This window comes from Nycticebus coucang, chromosome 13 (genome assembly GCF_027406575.1).
Source record: "Nycticebus coucang isolate mNycCou1 chromosome 13, mNycCou1.pri, whole genome shotgun sequence".
Taxonomy (NCBI): Eukaryota; Metazoa; Chordata; class Mammalia; order Primates; family Lorisidae; genus Nycticebus; species Nycticebus coucang.
Window position 1 is genome coordinate 63,433,369 of NC_069792.1, and position 21,799 is coordinate 63,455,167.

The 21,799-nt window shown below is 39.7% G+C and overlaps 1 protein-coding gene across 3 annotated transcripts; it reads right to left on the minus strand.

Moving 5' to 3' along the window:
* Nucleotides 1-265: 265 nt before the first annotated feature.
* Nucleotides 266-18,917, minus strand: PABPC1 (poly(A) binding protein cytoplasmic 1). 3 transcript variants are annotated; one of them, XM_053558945.1, is made up of 15 exons: nucleotides 17,837-18,917; nucleotides 14,786-14,979; nucleotides 14,493-14,608; nucleotides 12,096-12,226; nucleotides 10,461-10,555; nucleotides 9,858-9,995; nucleotides 9,589-9,684; nucleotides 4,926-5,198; nucleotides 4,623-4,713; nucleotides 3,665-3,775; nucleotides 3,431-3,585; nucleotides 2,544-2,628; nucleotides 1,924-2,054; nucleotides 1,312-1,405; nucleotides 266-717 (listed from the first exon to the last, which is right to left on the minus strand). In XM_053558945.1, exons 1-14 carry the CDS (start codon nucleotides 18,027-18,029, stop codon nucleotides 1,313-1,315), a joined length of 1,902 nt encoding a protein of 633 aa, XP_053414920.1. In that variant the 5' UTR covers nucleotides 18,030-18,917; the 3' UTR covers nucleotides 266-717; nucleotide 1,312. The 3 variants fall into 3 exon arrangements, with proteins under 3 accessions (XP_053414920.1, XP_053414918.1, XP_053414919.1); XM_053558943.1 differs by having other exon boundaries at nucleotides 12,087-12,226; XM_053558944.1 differs by lacking the exon at nucleotides 266-717 and having other exon boundaries at nucleotides 1,246-1,405; nucleotides 12,087-12,226.
* Between the last annotated feature and the right edge of the window lie 2,882 nt (nucleotides 18,918-21,799).

Here is a 21,799-nt window from a genome sequence, read left to right on the forward strand (position 1 = left end):
TGATATTGCTGTGAGCTGTGACGCCAACACACTCTACTAAGAGTGACAAAGTGAGACTGTCTCAAACATAAATAAAAATTAAAAGAATTAACTATGGAAATATAAATCTACAAAGTGCATTATAAGAAAACCAAAACACCCTTGACTTTTATGAATCCTTTTTCATGAAGGACTAAGGTCAGCTACTTTCAGCTCAGCACTACAAATATACTATCTATGTATGCCAATTACAAAAAGAACTTAAATTAGAAGAAGCAAAACTGTACACTGTTTAAGGAATTTTTATTAAAGCAAGAATTTTATAATCCAAATTACGTTTCCTTGCTCAGTTATCAATTCTGTTACTTAAAACAGAACTGACATTCTGAGCTATTCCACAGTAAAGAATTACAAAATTAAAGAAAGGAATGCTTTAAATTTTTGTACTTTGCTGAAAATTCTTTTTCCCAGGGTCTATAAAACATTAATTTGTTTTTATATTTTACTATTTTTTTTGTGTTTTTTTTTTTGTTGTTTTTAAATCAATAAGTAATCTAGGACTAGCATTTTATCTGCTAGACCTGGCATTTGCTCGGTACATAAGGTTCAAAGTTTCCTTTCCTTTTTTTATTTATTTTATATTTTGCAATGTTTTTTTTCCATAATATTTAAGTTTTTCGATGTTTAGATATTTTTCTTCGGTGAAGCACAAGTTTCTTTTCGTGGTCCCTGATCAATCTGTAAATGTAAGAAAAAAAAATTTAAGACAACCAATACTGGCACTTGTCAGTATCAAATTAAAGCCTTTGGCCAAAAGCTTTATCACAACACAGCCATACCCGTTTGCTTGCATACCGTCCGAGTAATTCCAACACAGATGGCATGGCCTACAGAGCCCATAATGTTTCCTCTCTGGCCCTGAAAGGTTTTACCTATTGCTGGTCCTGATCCTAGATGAACACAACTATGCATTACCGTTTCTTTAGAGTAATGAAAGGTAACAGTAAAGGCCCAAGGACAACTGGTGTAGCCACCACCCAGTAAGGAAAGATGTTAACTACAAAAGCCAGGTCCTGTTACAGGCTGTTTAATACAAATTACTATACAAAATCTATCCAACAAAAGTCTTGGATTTTAGAACAAAGAAGTTAACACCAGGGTAACAGACAAAATTTTCTTTAATTCCTCTATTTTTACTTCTCTTCAAAAATTAACAAAACATTTAAATTAACTAAAAAATGAATCTTTGCTATTTACATTTCAAAATATGCTCAACAAAGTGTTATAAAAGATGAAGAAGCCCAGAATAATAAACCAGAGGAAAAAACTCACTTTAAACAGTTGGAACACCAGTGGCACTGTTAACTGCTTTCTGGGCAGCCTCTTTAGCTTGGTGGGCTTGTAGTACAGCTACTGCTTCATCAACCTATAAAAAGAAAGAAAAAGTTGGCTCAGAAAAGCAGTAACTGGAAATAAGAGTTTCAAAAATTGATACACAAATTTTGATGAACTCCTTTCCTCAGATCAAAGTAGAAAGAACCATAATTAAAAAAAAATCAAATCCCAAAACATTTCAACTGCATTTATGCCCCTTCGAGCCTATTATACCACTGTTCTAGAATTGTGAAGTCCCCTCACATTCCTCTCCCTGACAAAAACTAAAAAGAGGAGGCAAGTACCAGTACTAACTGGATCTGAATCCAGTTCTCCTACTTACTAGATATAAAAAGCACTGAGCAATAATTATTCACCTATTTCAGTTTCCTTATCCATAGAATAGGGTAATAGTGCCATGTTACTATACAGGTTTGCAATATTTATAAAGCCATACTGTACATGGCATGTATAAGCCACTACGTAAATGTTCTATAGAATTAAGTTCCTATAAACAGCCTCGGAATACACAGTATTAGAGATAATAGGTAAATGATAAATTTAAATCACCTTAGAACGGAGAGACTCTGGAGATTCAAGCATATGAAGAAGTTCTGAGTTATCAATCTCCAACAACATGCCAGTGATTTTACCAGCAAGAGTAGGGTGCATGGCTTGAATAAGAGGAAATAGCCGCTCACCTAGGAACAAAAACATTCAAAAACTCCTTAAATCAAAAAATAATGGCACCCATATTAAACTCAGGTATGTATTGCATATACTAACCCGTAAGCCACAATTTTCTTACGTTGTTCAAGGGAAGAACAGAGTAAGATTTCCCACAATGCAATTAGTTCTTGGCACTATTAATTTGACAATTAAGCTGCTACCATTAGGTTGTTAAATCTATGCTCAAGCAAAGTTCAAAGTTGTCTATTTGGTTCAAATTTCTTCTCCCAAACGTGGAATAGCCTCCATGGTAAGTAATGCTCCCAAATCCTTTCCATTCATTACTAACATACTTCCTCATTGGCCTTCGAGTGTTTTAATTAAGTCTGGCAGACCAAACGTGCCATCATAATCATGCCAATTCAGATAAATTCCACTGCCCTGTCATTTTTAGGTGCAAAGTGTGTCTAAGTTAAATTTTCTAATTTCTTTATAACTACACAAGGGAGAAAGGTACTTACCCAACATTTGCTTTTGCTCTTGAGGGGGGGCAGATGCCAACATGGAAGCAGTCAAAGGTTCCTGACCTTGTACATGAACAGCAGGCTACATATAAAATAGGACAACTTGTAAGTTTCAAGTATAGAAAGGCAAATACAAACAGTCATCAATGGACAACCACTGAAGTGATAAAGATTATCATTTCCCTGGGATTAAGAGAAGCTTAGTAATTTAGAAATACAAGCTAAGGTAGCTATTAACACCTAAATGCTCAATAAGGTACAATCACTTTTGATCTAATTTCATTTTCTTATTATACCATAATTCTTTGCAATCATGCTTCGGTCCCAGGGTGAGCAAATACTCCCAATCTCCCAGTTAAACTAACTTTCCTTCATCATTTCTTTCCCACAACTACCTAAGTAGGCTTGACACCTGTAGCTCAGTGGCTTGGGCGCCAGCCACATACACGGGAGCTAGCGGGTTTGAATCCAGCCCAGGCCTGCTGAACAACTATGACAACTACAAGTAAAAAGTAGCTGGGTATTGTGGTGGGCACTGTAGTCCCAGCTACTTGGGAGGCTAAGGCAAGAGAATCACTTAAGCCCAAGAGCTGGAGGTCGCTGTGAGCTGTGACACCACAGCACTCTACCGAGGACAACATAGTGAGATTGTCTCCAAAAACAAAAAACAAAACAAAACAAACAAAAAATCCACCTAAGTAATTCAGGATGGGTACTGCTGGTTGTTTGTCTAATGTCTGTGAGACACAAGAAATTTTTACATACTATCTTCAATTCACAAAGTGTTCCAGATAGCTTAAGCTTTCATAGTATGCAGTTGCCACAAATCTTTAATTTCAGTTGAAGACTGTCGTTTTTGTAAAGAATCATCAGTAAATCCACACCTGTTGCATGGTAACTTGTGGCTGTGCATTAAGATGTTGCTGAGGATTGCGGACTCCGGCAGCGTATTTGTACTGTGGAACGGTGCGAACAGCAGGAGTAGCTGCAGCAGCAGCAGCTGCAGGACGTGGACCCATTGTCTGTGTTGATGTGTTAGCTAAAAAATAAAAAGTTTTAAATTTTTACCTTGCTACTTCAAATTGGAGATCAATTTTTACAGAAAGAGTTAAACTCACCAACACGCTGTGTTGACATGACTCGTGGAACCTGTGAAGAAGCTGGTCTCATAGTACTAAATGGTGGTCTGGGAGCGGCTGGGCGGATAGCACCGGGCATATTTTGGAATGCTGTATTTAAAGATACAGACGTATTTACTGAGTCAAAGTATTCATGCTACTTTTTCAGAGCTGAGGTTTACAAAAAAGGCTGGAAGTGAACAAATATAAACCTACTTGCCATTTTCTTAGTCTTATCAGATCAGAGCCATTAGTAAATAAAAACATTAATCCATACAAGTATTTACAAGTATCTGAAACATGATAAAAATTTCAAGTGCTCCTGAGACACAGCACTGTTCCATATGGCAAGACTTAAAATGTTCCTACACCATTAGAAAGAACAAGAATTTTTTAAGGAAAAAATCTTTACTTAATATGAAATTAAATTACATTCATTCCCAACATTTTTTATTTTTTATTTATTTATTTATTTTTTTTTTTTGTGGAGTCAGAGTCTCACTTTATGGCCCTTGGTAGAGTGCCGTGGCATCACACAGCTCACAGCAACCTCCAGCTCTTGGGCTTAAGCGATTCTCTTGCCTCAGCCTCCCGAGTAGCTGGGACTACAGGCGCCCGCCACAGCACCCGGCTATTTTTTGGTTGCAGTTTGGCCGGGGCTGGGTTTGAACCTGCCACCCTCGGCATATGGGGCCGGCGCCCTACTCACTGAGCCACAGGCGCCGCCCATTCCCAACATTTTTTAAAGGGAAAACAAACCAGTGTGGACATTACGTATCTATAGGAATGGTGAAACGTTTTGATTGTTTTTAAAATGCTAGAATCCCCAAAATGGATATCCAAACAATAAATTTTGAGAACAGTTGAACAGCTATTTTGCCTCATACATATTTTCTATCCACCCCCCACCCAAGCAACTAAGCTTTTAATTAAAAGAGAGAGGAAAAGAAAGGCTTACGATGAGGTCTGGCACCCTGAGCAGTCCAGCGAGGACTTGGTCTTAGTTGAGCAATTTGGCTAGGAGGATAGTATGCAGCACGGTTCTGAGTCTACAGAAAAGGAGGAAGTAAATTTATTAGCTGAATAAAGGAAACAAACAATGCCAACTAGTAATACGTTCTCAAAACATTCCTAGGCATAAGTCACATTCCCCTAATGATGTTTTCATCTTAGGGCTCCATTATTTAGGGAGGATACAAAACACACTAAAAATGATCTAATACGAAAACCTTTATAAAAGTTCTTCCTTCCTGAAACCTACCTGTGGGATAGCTGCCATGAAGTAACCTGAAGGAGGTGCTGGCTGGTAGGGGTTGATTACAGGATTGGGCACAGCTCGTACACTTGCCATTCTCTGCATATACTGGTTAGTGAGGTGAGCCTGGCGCTCTTCTTTGCGCTGTGCTAAAGCTACATATAATGGCTTGGTGGCCACAATTCTACCATTCATTTCTGTAACTGCTTTAGTGGCTTCTTCTGGGGAGGAGAAACATACAAAACCAAACCCTTTGCTGCGACCACCCTCCATCATAACCTATTAAAAGGAAAAAAAAAAAGTTAATGCAATGGTAGAATGAGATACAGAAAAGAACACTACCATTTAAAGTCAATTATAGTTATTACATCAAGTAACTAACCTGTTAATGCTGTAATCATCTTGTACCTACCCCTTGAGCTCATAATTTTTCCTCAAAGCCCATATATTAAGGGCAAACTACACATACACATTATCCTAGTCAACTAAGAGCTAAAAGGAAAAGGGTAGAGGTACACAACAGCAATCTTTCAGAATTTTAGATATATGAGATAAAATTTAATTACCTAAATAAATGTATCTAAGGCCTAATAAATAGGCTTTTTGGTCCCATTAAAAGCATCCCCAATTGGGCAGCACCTGTGGCTCAGTGAGTAGGGCGCCAGCCCCATATACTGAGAGTGGCAGGTTCAAACCCAGCCCCGGCCAAACTGCAACAAAAAAATAGCCAGGCATTGTGGCAGGCGCCCGTAGTCCCAGCTCCTTGGGAGGCTGAGGCAAAAGAATCACCTAAGCCCAGGAGTTGGAGGTTGCTGTGAGCTATGATGCCAATGCCACAGCACTCTACTGAGGGCAACAAAGTGAGACTCTGTCTCTAAAAAAAACAAAACAAAAACATCCCCAATGAAATTTTGATTATTTTAGCAATTCAAGCCCGTAAGATGTTTTCCTACTCTTTTGAGATAAAAGCAGTTGAGGATACACTATATTCATTTTAAAATTAAGGTCCACATTTAAGTGTAAAGGAGCCATAAATATTATGGTACAGACAACATTCCAGAGGAAACTTCTAAAACGGATGGCAAGTCTTTTTTTTTTTTTTTTTTGAGACAGAGTCTCAAGCTGTCGCCCTGGATAGAGTGCCGTGGCATCATAGCGCACAGCAACTTCAAACTCCTTGGCCCAAGCAATTCTCTTGCCTCAACCTCCCAAGTAGCTGGCACTACAGGCACCTGCCACAACACCCAGCTATTTTTTTGGCCCCGGCTGGTTTCCAACCTGCCATCTCTGGTGCTATGTGGCTGGCGCCCTAGCCACCTGAGCTACAGGCACCGAGTCAGGATAGCAAAAATCTTTTAAATGAACAATGAAGAGATACAAAGAAACCCTCACTAGCCAGCAATATACATAAGCATCTACAAAACTAAGTTAAACATTATGCTAATGGACAGTAACTAACAAACAGCCTATAAAAGAGTCCAGAAACATACCTATCCAATTATGAGAACTGAGTATGTTAAAGTTAACATTTTAAAATAGAGAAAAAGGGTTGACTTTGGACTACTAAGTACACGGCACACTGGGACAAAGGAAAAAAAATTAAGCTAGAGCTAGCATTCACATCACATTAAAAAATCATTAAGTGGGTGGCGCCTGTGGCTCAGTGGGTAGGGCGCCAGCCCCATATACCGAGGTGGCGGGTTCGAACCCGGCCCCAGCCAAACTGCAACAAAAAAATAGCTGGGCATTGTGGTGGGTGCCTGTAGTCCTAGCTACTTGGGAGGCTGAGGCAAGAGGATCACCTTAGCCCAGCAGTTGGAGGTTGCTGTGAGCTGTGACACCACAGCACTCTAAGGAGGGTGATAAAGTGAGACTGTCTCAAATAAAAAAAAAGAAAAGAAAAATCATTAAGTGCCAGAGAGTCTGAGTCTGAACACAAAATGCAAAAACCTATAGGGAAAATTATTCTAAAATGATACAAAACCCCAAGTCACAAGTGAAAGACAATGAGAAAATATGTGAAATGTAAAACAAATGCTCCCCAAATCAATGAAGACAAATGCCAGTATAAAACCATGCAAAGAAGAGGTGAAAATAATAAATACTTGAAAGTACATCACTATATCTATCACTAAGTCAAAAAAATACACTTGAGGGGCCAAGCACAGGGGCTCACATCTGTAATCCCAGCACTTAGGGAAGTCAGGGTGACAGGATCAACTGAGTGCAGAAGTTTGAGATCAGACTGTGTAATACAGTAAGACCTATCTCTTAAAAAAAAAAAAAAAGGAAAAAAGATGAGATACCACTTTCCACTAAATTGACTAATCTGTCAAGAACAGTACAAATTTGTTTAGCCTTTTTAGACAATTTGGATGTCTCATTTTTAAATACATTACCACTAACTGATCATTTTAATTCTAGAAATTTAGATGTAACAATGTTTAATAGAGAAATATTTGCAATTTTCTAACTGCAGAAATACGCAAAGCAACCCAAATGTTTATCAATACAAGTATGGTAAAATAAATTATGGTACAACTATTATATGAATATCTGACCATTAACAAAAGAAAATGTCTGAAGTAAATGTGTCTGCTACTAAAAGGCAAATCATGTGTAGTAGGACTCCATTTTCTTTTTTTGTAGAGACAGAGTTTCACTTTAATGTCCTCGGTAGAGTGCCGTGGCATCACGCAGCTCACAGCAACCTCCAACTCCTGGGCTGAAGCGATTCTCCTGCCTCAGCCTCCCAAGGAGCTGGGACTACAGGCCGCCCGCCTCAACACCCGGCTATTTTTTGTTGTAGTTTGGCCGGGGCTGGGTTTGAACCCGCCACCCTCGGTATATGGGGCCGGCGCCCTGCTCACTGAGCCACAGGCGCCACCCAAGACTCCATTTTCTAAAATACTTCACATATATAAAAGATGTTTGAACAGTATGGAAAATAATTCAGAAGGGTTTACAAACTGCTACAGCTTTCCTCTGCTTTCATGTTTTAAATTGCAACAGCTTCTTTTGCAAATTAAAAATGGGGATGGAGGGGTGACCTTTCACTCTTTACCCTTTTGTCTTTTTGGTAAATGGTTTTTTTTCAGCGAACATTATTAAATTAACGTAATGGCCTCCTCCAGAATAAATTCTTACCAACCTTTTTACCTCTACAGTGAATGATATAATCCACAAAGGACTTTTTTTAAAAAAAAAAAAGACTTTTATTAGATTCTTCTCTGAAAAACATGCATGCTTTATAAATTAAAATAAAAAACCTGATGCAGGGTGGTGCCTGTGGCTCAGTGGGTAAGGCGCCGGCCCCATGTACAGAGGGTGGCGGGTTCAAATCCTGCCCCGGCCAAATTGCAACAACAACATAAAATAGCTGGGCATTGTGCAGGCACCTGTAGTCCTAGCTACTCAGGAGGCTGAGGCAAGAGAATCGCCTAAGCCCAGGAGTTGGAGGTTGCTGTGAGCTGTGTGATGCTACGGCACTCTACCAAGGGTGATGGAGTGAGACTATCTCAAAACAAAACAAAACAAAACAAAAAAAACAGATGCAATATTCAATTTAAACAACTTTTCAGTAAATATATTGATAAAGACATTGAGGAACAAACTCTACCACACTTCAAGTACTCTTAGAAAGGCATGAGTTCAAACAGAAGGCAACTATGGCATTTAAATTTTTACTTGTATTCACTTACCGTGCCCCTAATATTTCCTTACTCTCATAGAGGCACCCTTGGAGTAGTTAGGAAAAGCTTACCAAAACCAGCTACAGGGTCATTCTAGATCAGTGAGTTAAAACTATTCCTGTGCACTTTCTCCACCCAAACAAAATTACATGTGTACAAAACTTTGCCCAGAGGTATTCTTAGACCAGGGACACTAGCCAAAAGGATCTACAGCAGGGTTTAAAACAAAATTTCAGAACATAGACTAAAATCCTGTCTTATTTCTTAACTTTTGATTTCAAGTATAAAGAAATACGATCTTTATTTATTTACCTTTACTGCTGAGGGTAGGGGAGGAGAGTTGGGATTTAATGAACTAGAATGAATTGTGCAAATGCATAATTAGAATTACAATAAGTTCCCTAATAAATCACCTTCTTTAACCAATGAAATAATTTAAGAGAGTATGGAACAGTACATATCACATGTGGATTAATTACTAACTATGGTCATCAAATGCAGTCTTCCCCAGGAAAAGACTTCAGAACTCATCATCTGCAAAAGCATACTACCAATATTTCAAATGTGAATGCAAGAAATGAAGTAAAAACTTGATTTCTTAAAAAAATTTGATGTTGGGCGGCGCCTGTGGCTCAGTGAGTAGGGCGCCGGCCCCATATGCCGAGGGAGGCGGGTTCAAACCCAGCCCCGGCCAAACTGCAACAAAAAAATAGCCGGGCGTTGTGACGGGCGCCTGTAGTCCCAGCTACTCGGGAGGCTGAGGCAAGAGAATCGCGTAAGCCCAAGAGTTAGAGGTTGCTGTGAGCCGTGTGACTCTGTCTCTACAAAAAAAAAAAAAAATCTGATGTTTTTCTAGAAGAGAGCTATTTGCCTGTTTAAAAAGTAGGCAAACACACTCTAGTGGATATATGAAATGTGAAACTGTATACATACATATCAATATGCACAGACTTTTCCAATGCATCATATGCTTTTACCTTTGCACTAGTGATTGTACCAAATGGAGAAAACTCTTTCCGGAGACGTTCATCATCAATGCCATCATCAAGATTTTTCACATAAAGGTTAACACCCTAAAAAGAAGAAAACAGAAGTATTAGAAATAGAAAACCATGTAGTACCCATGCAACCTCCTATTTTATCCCACGTTTCTTCTATTCCCCACTCAAACCCTCTAGGTACCTAGCTGTAACTGAAATAGTTTCCTTATCCCTATCTTATTTTGCTTGTTCAATTAATAATGAACCTGGTATCTGGTGATCCTATCTTGCTTCATCTGTTCAAATTTGCGCTTAAGTTCTGTCTGCCGTTCCACTTTTTTCTGAGCTCGACCAACATATATTTGTTTTCCATTGAGCTCTTTTCCATTCATTTCATCCACAGCCTTACAAAGAAAAGAAAACAAAAATCACAAAATGTTTAACTATTAACTTGTAATATAGAAGTTTTTTTTTGAGATAAGAGTGTCAATTATGTTGCCCTCGGTAGAGTGCCATGGCATCACAGCTCACAGCAACCTCAAACTCTTGGGCTTAAGCCATTCTCTGGTCTCGGCCTCCCAAGTAGCTGGGACTACAGGCACCCACCACAATGCACGGCTATTTTTTTGTTGCAGCTGTCATTGTAGTTCAGCAGGGCTGGGCTGGGTTGGAACCTGCCACCCCCGGTGCATATGGCTGGTGCCGTAACTACTGTGGTACAGGCAGTGAGCCAGAAGTTTGTTTCTTTAAAATAAATGGCAAAAGCTGAGGTTTTGGGATAATACATGTTTCCAATTTATACTTTCAAAACTAATGCATCAAATGCAAACAATTGAAAATAACAACACATATTTAATAAGTAGATTTACTTTCTGTGCATCTTCATGCCTTTCGAAGCTTACAAATCCAAATCCTTTGGATTTTCCACTTTCATCAGTCATTACTTTCACACTTAAGGCAGGTCCTAAAAAAAAAAAAAAAAGTTTAAATAATTCAAAGATATTCCATGTAACATTTAGATCTTACGTTTCAAATTTCAATGTACAAAAACAAAGCTATTAAAAAAAAAGAGATAAAAAAATCCTAAGATTCCAGAAACTGATTCCTTCTCCAAGCTTTCCATGTCCTAGGCTCTTGAATACTACTAACGAAGTAAATACTTTTACTCCCTAAAAGATACCTCCTTCACATTTAAAGGTATGTTTTAGAGCAGTTGTGAAAGTTTTCTTCTCACTTCTGGTACAAAGCAGTTGCATTTTTTTTCTTACCCAATAATCTGATTTTCTTTGAGAATTAAGAAACAAGAATTTAAGCCTTGGTCCATCTGATTTTTCACAGGGAGGAGAGGAATAATATACGGTTGGACCCTTTGGCAAGACATAGCTAAATCACGCTATAGGAAGAGGCATGTTACTACTGAAGACGTATTTTCCTCTATATCCCTCAAGTGTAAGAGAAACTTAACTGAAGGGGGTGGTATCTAAGGCAAGAGGGGCAGAATAAGTTAAAAATCACATTTGATTACAGAGAATTTATGAGATGTACAGGCACAGGTGAACTGTTTCCTTTGAATGTGCCTGTCCTAAGGCCATACTTCAAATCTCTGCTATGCAAAACAAGTCATGAAAAAATGACATGTACATACTGATGGCCAACTCCCATAGGATTATTTATTTGGGATAAATAAATAACCCAACTTGTTCAAAGAGATTTCAACATGGCATATCAGCCTGGGAATAAAGTACTATATTTTCTAATTCTTTATTATCTGACGTACTTAAAAAAAAAAAAAAAAAGCTACCTCTAGGTTCAACAAAAGGAAAACAAAGGGTAGGGTCAAGCAAATGACCTACAATATACATTTTCTGATCTGATACACCTACCTAAAGTAAGGCTAGTTTATATTTCATTAGTTTTAAGTTTTATGAAATTACTCTGAAATGCAAGGAAAAATTATTTAAGATCCTACAAATCCAGAAGGTTATCCCAAGGAGGTACCACTGCAAAATATTGATTTGTCTTCATCTTGGAAGTTACTGTTTTAAATTATTCAAATGTCAGTAAACTAGTGGGTAGCTATACTGTCCTGTAACTAGAAACTGTGTTCTAGGTAAGATGGCTGTGTCAAATACATACCTGACGAGACTGGGGTCTCTAAGTGTGTAATGCTTACACTTAAATGTAGCAAAACCCTTTAAAAATATGTTCTAATTACTCAGTCATTACTGTCCTAATCCAACACCATTAACCTTTAACCTAAACTGCGTATTAGCTGCATACCAGGGATTAGGCAAACAAAAAAACTAATAAAAATCATGATCTGTATAGATTTCTATTTATATGCTACTATGTAGCTTAATTCAAGTAACTACAAATATTTTTAAGTACCATGTAAGCCTCATCTCATTTTTTTTTTAGTGTAAAGAATTAGCCAAAAGTAATGTTGAGCAATTACTCAGAACTTTGAGTGTAAAAATTTAATTCAGACACATTACCAAACTTGCCAAAGAGATCCTTAAGGCGCTCATCATCCATGTCTTCTCCAAAATTCTTGATGTAAACATTGGTGAACTCTTTTGCCCTAGCTCCGAGTTCTGCTTCTCTTTCTTTACGAGACTTAAATCGTCCAACAAATCTAATAAAATATGTAAGGACTATAACATTAGATTCTATTTTATAAATTCAGATTAATTAAGCCTGATGGTTGATTCTGTAATTGTTAGTGAGATTTTTCAGAATCTAATAAAAAGCACACTACAAAATAGAAATAGGGCTGTAGGTAGAGATACAAAACGAAATATACGAAAAATAAACCTTGTCTACAAGCACGAAAAGGGAATGCTTCTCTCTGCTGTCTAGCTAACCCAAGGTGAAAGGTATCACTTCTATCAATACAAATAAATGGAAGTGTATAAACCACACCAGTGAAAAGATCTAAAGAAAAACTTTCATTGTTGCTCTGGTCCTGCACTTTCTTTGCCAACCCCTAAAATAAAAATTTAACCTTCCCAATCCAGTACTCTTAACATAAACAGCCTGGTAAACAGTACCATTTTCAAAAAAATTTTAAAAACTTAATTTTCCCTTAACATAAAAGTAATAAATGTATCATAGAACACTGTAATATTCATCAAAGTAAAAGGAAAAACCACCTCCCATAATCCCACCAAATATCTGGATTAGCATAAATTCTCTATCTGTTCAAGAATAAATTAATGGTTTTATTGTCTCATCTTGTTGTAATACACGGTGGGGTTGCTCCACACCACAGTTCTCAAGGAAAGTATATTTGATTGTGGACATCACAACTTTCCACTTTGTAAATATTGCTGTAATTTCTGTTTTTTTTTTTAAAGACAGAATTTATTTTGCTCAGGCTGGAGTGTAGCACCTATTCACAGGCACGATAACATTGCACAACAGCCTTGAACTCTCAGGTGCCCTTAAATAGTTCGGAGTTCAAAAGGAATATAAATGCTTTTATACATATAGTCAAACCATTTACTGACAAAGTCACATCATTTTTATACTCAGAAAATAATCACTTCTAAATCCCATCAACGTTGGCATTCTTTTTTTCCTAAAGCGCTACTGACAAGCATTTTCGAGTACCAATGATGGTAAATATTTCTCTTTTAAAAATTAGCCTTGGTCGATACCAAGGTTCATTATTCAGGAGTTGCGTATTACAATGTCTTTCCTTAATCACAAAATTGATATACACTATACCATCTGATGCAGTCATTTATGGATCAACCACCTAAAAGACTGCTGTGCTTTGTCTTAAAACCAAAATCCAACTTGTGTGTCACAATGCAGCTTACACAGCAACAAAAACACACATCATTTATAATTTGACATTACAGCTGAATTTTCCCATATAATCAAGTGAAATCCACTTGACATCAAGGACAAAAAGTTTAAGATTTGTCATTTCTTTTAACAACTCATAAAATCTGCATCTTAAAAAAAATAAAATCTGCATCTTAAAACTATAGCAGAAATAGCCTTGTAAAGTAGGTTTTAGAATAGGTTTTATCAGTGCCATTGGTTTTAATAGTTTTTAACTTTTAAAAGCAAGTATGCTTCAAGAAAAATCACGCATTATTTCAGGACACAGTAACTATGAAAAGATTTAACGCTGTTTCATTTTTATGCTACCCGTCAATAAACGCAACAGTATTAGCGGTATGGCCACATATAAAGAGTGGGCTGTGAATTCAGGCCATCAGGCATGTATCAGCTATCAGTCTGTCATACCAGTCTGTATTATTCTAAAAGCAAATTATTTTAGCCTCAGTTTCCTCAACTACAAAATAAGCTGATTTAATTAGTATGATAGGAATTACACTGTTTGACTAGATTCCTGACTTTTCTTTTTTTTTTTTTTCATTTTTTTGTAGAGACAGAGTCTCACTGTACTGCCCTTGGTAGAGTGCCGAGGCGTCACACGGCTCACAGCAACCTCTAAGTCTTGGGCTTACGCGATTCTCTTGCCTCAGCTTCCCGAGCAGCTGGGACTACAGGCGCCCGCCACAACGCCTGGCTATTTTTTGGTTGCAGTTTGGCCGGGGCTGGGTTTGAACCCGCCACCCTCGGTATATGGGGCCGGCGCCCTACTCACTGAGCCACAGGCGCCGCCCTAGATTCCTGACTTTTCAACAATGCACTTATTTTGACAAAGCTTTACATCCCTTTTTACCTACCTTATGCAACTTTATTAAATCCACTGTTATTTTATGTTATATTAAATATGGAAAAAACTCAATTATAAAATCAAAATGTACTAAATTATCCCTTTAACATTCATTAAGAGTACAAATATGTTAACTTTTAAAATGAAGAATTTGGAACTATTAAAAACAAATCTGAAATACAATTAACTAAATAGTCATACTCACACTTTTCGATCATTTAGAAGCATCCCATTCATTTTTTCAATAGCTCTTTCAGCTGCTTCCTGTGTCTCAAAGTGTACAAATCCATAGCCCTTGGAACCATTTTCATCACAAACCACCTAGGAAAAACATACCCATCTTTATTACATATTTGCTATTGACTTAACATTTTTCCAGTGTTCAGAAATAATGTTAGCCACTTCATCTGGGTATTTGTGAAATAAGGCTATCCATTAAAAGCACAGCACTGAAGTACCTAAACACTGTAAATGTTTACCTGTCACATGTTTGCTTACCTTACATGAAAGGATGTTACCAAAAGCAGAAAATGTATCATACAGTGCTTTATTATCGATGGATTTGTCCAAATTTTTAATGAATATGTTGCCTACTCCACTTTTGCGAAGTGATGGATCACGCTGAGACCACATGATGCGAACTGGCTTGCCCTTAATAACATCAAAATTCATGGTGTCCAAAGCACGCTCCGCTGCAGGAAAGACATTTTCAGAGTATTACTTCAAAATTCTTACTAGCTACTTATGATTATATAAAGTATGATGGGGGGAATACATTGGCACATGGGTCTGACAGCTGAATCTTTCTTTGAACTTCAACACGGCTGGACCTTTCAATTAAACACTGTTATATTAAAATTGTGTAACAAAAAGTAAAGACAAATATCAGAAGCTCCAAATTTCCTATATGTGAAAGGATGACATACTGCTAATAAAATAAAATTTCCGAAAAAAATCTCTTCCTTTAATTGCCATTATATTTAAAAAGTACCTTTTTATTCTTAGTAAAACATAAAACCATGTTTCTTTCATATATCATTCATTTAAATAAGCAAATAAAAAATTTCAGGCAATTATAGACTTAAAGTATAGTTCACTGACTTAAGCATTCTAATATCTTCCTATTTGTTTAAACTGGACATTTCATTACATATTAATGAACAATATTTATAAAAACTACCCATTTCTTAAAAAACAAAAGTTTCTGAATTAATGGGGAAATTTCAGTGATTAATGGCACCATTTCTATTATTATGTTAAAAAAAGGCTACAGCAAGATTTGAATCATGCCCTCAAGAAGTAATGTGAAGTTGGGTATACTTAGTTGCATGATACCCTAGAATTATTAAAAATGCCAGATCTACACACAATACTCAAAATTCACTTTCAATGCTTTCTTGATACACAAAATCAATTTTATCTTAGATCACTGATGTATTTAACTGACAGACTTACTTCAAAATTGTCACTAGATAACTTGATTTAATCAAGTTATTCTAAATAGTGCTTAAAAATTTTAAAACCCACCTATAATTAATTTCAGGGTCTATGGAGGATTGAATTATGTGTAATTATACCAAAAACACTTATTATATAAGGTAAAGCTCTAAATGGAAAAATATATCCTTAAGTAAAGACTAGTCCCTAAAGAGGAGGCAATCTATTTGAAGTCCTGAAACAATGTCCACAAATTCTATGCTAATGTAACTGTAAAGTTATTGACAGGACAAATTTTCCAGCCACTTCTTTTTATAAATGAAAGTTTGTTTCTAGAATATAGTGATAATCAGCTGCCAGTTCATTATCAACGGACCACACCTACTCAGCTCCCCTAGTTTTTTTTTAGCTGACTTTGCTTGAGCTTCTTTTCAATGAGTCACCTCTTCCTACTAAACTGACTACTGGTCACTTTCAGAAGCTATTCCCCAAGTCCACAATGTAGCAATACATTAAAAAAAAAAAAAAGGAAGAAATCCACTAAGAAACCATTTGTGAAGATGCCAAATTGCACATATAAAAGAGAAATAAAAGACAGGAAAATGTCATCTTTTGAGCAGTTTCAGAGCTGGTCTACTGGTAGACACTGATAATACTTATACAGTATACTGTAACCATGGCAACGTGAAGTCCAACTTTTCAAATTCCAAGAAATTTTAAACTGTTCCATCTAAGAATGTTAAGTTTAGAAAGAATTACCATCTTACGGTCTCCAAAATCCATTCTAGTTTTCTCTACCAACTTGATTGTGATTATTTGCCCTAAAGTTATCCTCCCTAATCTGATATCCAGTGATATATCTTGCCTAGAGTTCAGAACTGTTATGAAGATATTTGGAGTTACTGCCTACAGGGCAAAACCTCCCTGCTGTTTACAACTTCTGGCTGTGTCACTCAATATTCTAGTCACCCAAAACCTATCTAGTGAAAATCTGATCATTAACCTAAGTTCTACCCTTCAGGCCTTTGCTACTAGACTAAAATCCTATCAACTTATCAGGCTACAGAGCAGGTTAGCTGCATCCCCCCAATAGATTTCAAGTTCAATTTAATCTTGGTCAGTTTGTACTCAATTATTCCAAGATTTACGGATCTTCTGGACAACTTTGTAAAAATGAGAAACTACTTGACTGCTACAGATAACGATCTAGTTAAGATTACACTAACAAGTAACATTTTACAGCCAAAACTGGTAAATGTTTTTAAGAAGCCCCCTCATCCACAGAAACTATTTCACAAGCTTAGAAAAAAACATACTGAACAAACTGCTTATTGTGAAACTAAGGTCTAACTGATTAAAAAGTGATCTAAGTTCCCTAAGAAAACTGGCCATCAGAGTAGTTCTCTTCCACATCCACTCCTCCCTCCCTGCTGTTAAAGGAAGTGAAGTGCTTGATCTCCGGGAAAAACCCCAACTCACGTCTCATTGGTCAACTGCATTTCTAGATCCATCAGTTACTGATGAAGTTATAAGAGTGGAATTACAAGCTTGAGGACCACCACCACCACCACTCATCACTACATTAATTTTATTCTAAGGCCCTGTGGCTCCCCCAGGCGATTGGGCCAACGGAGACGCAGGCCTCGGGCCTGTGAGGTTACAGGGTTCAACACGTGGTATTTTTCGAGCACTGACTCGCACTTCCTCCCGAGGCTGGAGCGCCGGCAACACACCGGGGTGGTGAGCGCGCCTCCACCCTCACCCGGGAAGGGGGCTCGAAGTCCCGCTGCTCCTGGAGGGAGTGTAAAGAACCGAATCTCACCCACCCTCCCGGCGCGTCATCGCCCTAAAGTTTGAGAGCTTCTGAGGCCGAGAAAATGGTCGCGAAGAAGGAAGTGGTCGGGCGTGCGGCTGCCGGCTGCGTGGGTCCCCACGGGCTCGGGGAACGCAGCTCTGGAGACTGGGCCGGGGACGTCAGTGCCTGAACGTCTCCCCGCCAGCCCCAGAGGTGACATGCCCTACTGTCCCCCACCCCCGGGCCCGCCGGCCTAGCCCGCCCGCCGCCGCCCGAGCCTCATGGCCGCCCGCCCGCCCGCGGAGCCCGGTCCTCACCGTCTGCCGGCTGCTGGAAGTTCACATACGCGTAGCCCAAGGAGCGGCGGGTGATCATGTCCCTGCAGACCCGGATGGAGAGGATGGGCCCGGCCGGGCTGAACTTCTCGTAGAGCATCGCCTCGGTCACGTCGGGGTGTAGGTCCCCCACGTAGAGCGAGGCCATGGGGTAGCTGGGGGCGCTGGGGTTCATTTCGGCACGGCTGCCCGCAGGGCCACAGGCCGCGACCTTTCCGTGAGAGGAGGAGAGCGAGTGCTGGGGCCGGGGGCCGGAGCCGGGGGGAGGGGAGCGGGGGGCAAGCGCAGAGGGACAAAAATCAACCGGAATCGAAAACTACTCAACGGCCGCAGAACAGGGTCGGTCCGCCGCCGCTGGCTGCCGGCCGGGAGCAAGGGTGGCGGTGTCGGTCCGGGCCGCAGGAAGGCCTCGGTCTCTTGGTTCCTTCTTGGAGCTGCTGCGGGGCCGCGAGCGGGCGGGTCGGTCTCGGCTGCTTCACCGGGTTATTTTATAAAAGACGAAGAAAAAAAATAAAAGTCTCCGGCGGGGGAGACGCGGATTTTTTGTAAATTTTTTTTGGGTTTTTTAAAAGATTTTTTTAGATTTTTTTTGGATTTTTTTAATAATAAATGTGTGTTCCGAGGCCGGAGCACACACTCCGCACTCTCAGCACTAACCGCCGGGGAGAAGGGGAAGCACCGCCTCCTGCACCCTCTACTTATACCCCCCGCCGCACTCGCCCCGCCCCCGCGCGTCTGACGCCAAGGCCCTACGCGAGCGTCAGCGCCGGAGGAGGAGGAGAAAAGGAGGCGAGGGGGAGGAGGGAAGAGAAAACAGGAGGAGGAAAGAGCTGAGAGGAAGGGAGAGGTGGCGGCGGCGGCTGCCGTGGGTGTGGGGGGTGGGGCTGGGCCTCAAGGGCGGGGCTTCTACGCACGCACCGCGTCGGGGGCGGGGCCCGCACTGCGTAGGCCCCGTGGGGGAGGGGAGGACCGGCTCGCGGGCTGCCCTCCGAGGAGCTGTCTGGGACCGCCACTCCCACACACCCCGCTCCCACCTCCACCCGGAGGAGCGTTAACCCGTCAGCGGGGGTGGGCGGTGCGCGGGGCTTCCGGGTTCCTCCGCGCTAACCACCACCCACGTGCGTAGCCCCCGGGACCCCCTTCCCGCCGCTGGCCTCTTGGCTACACTAGCAGCCGCCTCGGGGAAGGCCGAGCGCGAGTGGACCGGCGTGATCCCCTCAGGCTCGGTTTCCGAAACGTGCAAGGAAAGAGCCAGGGGTGGCTCCTCCTTTCTCCTACCCTGACCACACTACGAGTCCCAGCGGGCAGCGCCGCCACGCGCGTCGGCCGCAGGAGCGGTGCCTTCTGGGAGCTGGAGTCCCCAACGGCCGCGACGCTCGCTGATCCCAACTGGCCGCGGGTCCCGGCGGTCCGCTCTGGGCCCCCCAAACCGTCCTGGACGCCTGACCCGCGCCGCTGCCCGGCGGAGCTGCGTGGGGGGGAGGGGCCCTTGTGTTCCGTGTCCTCTGGTTTTCCAGCCCAGTTCTACGCGGTGTGGCTGTGTTGGAGGTTTTTGATCACTTATTTCTGTGAGGCGCTAAATTGGGATCATTGACTCGTACTGTTTCTGCCAGATATTTCTTAGCAGTATAAAACAAGACTCGTGAAAAATGAGTTTTTCTTTACAGTATGAGTTTGTCACAGTCAACTCGCATATGGCCCCACAGCCTTGTAACCAGACAAAATTTGAGATCAACATAATTTTAAATAAATATTTTTCACATTGATTTGCGGGCTTAGTTGATAACCATAAAAAAAACCAGCTAAAGAAATGACATCACATGAACGTACAAATTCCCCTTGAAAGTAGTAACGTGTTGTTGCAGTTTTAAAGCACCCACATGAAGGTACTGTCATGGGTTCTTGAGAGCGGTCTTGTGTGGGAGGTGGAGCAGGTAGTAATAACTTTAGCTGTTAAGGGAACAGTCTCTGAGAAGTAAAATGATTGTCCAATTCATTCTTAAATTCAATAAACCTTAATGGATTGCCAACTGTATTGCCAGATGTGGACTGGATAATTTATATCTGTTCTCATATTACAACCTCACATAAATGCTATTTTGCCCCTATTAGGAAGAAGATAATATTTTTGAAAAACATTGCCTTGTATGCTTTATTAGGCAAAATGCAAAACTTAGGATTGCGCTTTACATGGAGGAAGATATCTCTTACTAAATTATAAATCACCAATTGTTCAATCTGGAAGAATTTCTGTGGTTAAAATCAATCCTTCAGTATAGTTATTGAATGCCTACCAAGTGTGGAATACTGTTGTGTAAAGTAAGGAAGATAAATAGCAGACAACAAATTCCTGTCCTCAAGAGGCTTATGATGAGTTCTTTAGTAATCATATAAATACAAGCATTAAAATGAGTGCAATAAGCATTGAATCCTAGCATTTTATCAGGCTGTCATAATTTTCTATTAGATCTGAAATTTGTTTTCTTAAAAATAAAGGTGAAAATTCTTTTAGTGTAGTTTAAAGGGAAACATGACTTCATTTTAGTATTGTCATGAAATTACTGAAAGGAGGCAATACAAAAACTCAAAACAGTTATACTAGAAAGGAAGTATGTGGTAAAAAGGGTGAAGGGAGATAACCTCTGATAATTTGGAAATTATACCAAGAGGTATAACTACTAAAACCTACACGAAATTACTTAAAATTATCTATACAGAGTTTCTGCATATAATTATGGTAGAGGAAGATGAGGGCACATATTGTGGACCTCATTAAACATAATTGTAAATCAAAAAACTGAATATAATGGTCTGCTTCAAATCTAGAAAATTGTATCAGCAAGTATTTGGCAAACATTGTCCTGGGTAGGTTAGCACTCCATTCACTAGATAGATCTTACCTTCAGGTTTTGCCAGAGCCTGGATTAAATAATTCTTAAAAGACTTCCCTTTGTTATAAATGTATTTTGAACAAACAGTATTCCAGCTGATAGGTGGAATTAATAGTTCAGCCTCCAGGCTGGCTTGATAAAGAAAATGATGCCTACCATTTATTTACAGGACCTGGATGACAGATAGAAGCATTTTCTTACTAGAAAGTTACACAAGCTCTTTGTCGATTAATACATGATTTGGGAAGGGAGCTGATGGTCAGGAATTCTATGAAGCCATGGCTCTTGATATTTAGTGCATATCATTGTCATACTTCAGGGAGGTACAGTTGAGCTTAACAGGAGAAAAGAAGCAAAATCTGTCCCTGAGGAAAGGGAGCAATAGAATCAGAAGAGTTGGAGTCCAAACCAGGAGGAAACTGGAGTGAGATCTGGAACTGGAATGTAGATCATGTTCCCTAGATCCAACAATCACCTCTTTTCTCTTTATTTGCAACTAGCTCCTTTCTGTCAAATTAGAAACCTGTGTTTTTGATCAAAAAGGAAACAAACCTTCCTTTAATAGCACATTTCTCTTTCATTCACTTTCTTTGCACAGCAAAACTTTTTATTTCTACTGTATCTCCCTTATTCCTCCTTAACACACTACAACATAACTTCTTCCACTCCCACTTAGACTTCCCTGTCAGCAGTCTCCAGTGTTTTTTCAACCTTTTTTATGTCATGGCACACTTGAACTGATAGTTAAACTTGCATGGCACACTTATGTTGATAAAAAAAGTATATATATATATGCTCACTGTGCTTTGAACTTCCCAAAATAATTTAATTAATGGTCTTTAAAAATTAATGGTCTTTTAAAAATCTTCTAGTGGCACACCAGTTGAAAATCACTCACAGTCACCAATCATCCCTCTTTTATTTGTCAAATCCAATGAACTTTTTTTTTTCAGGTACATTTTACTGAACATCTGCAGATCTGAGGAAAATAAACTATTCTTCTCCACCCCACCCCCCGCCTTTATTTATTTATTTTTTTTTTTGAGACAGAGTC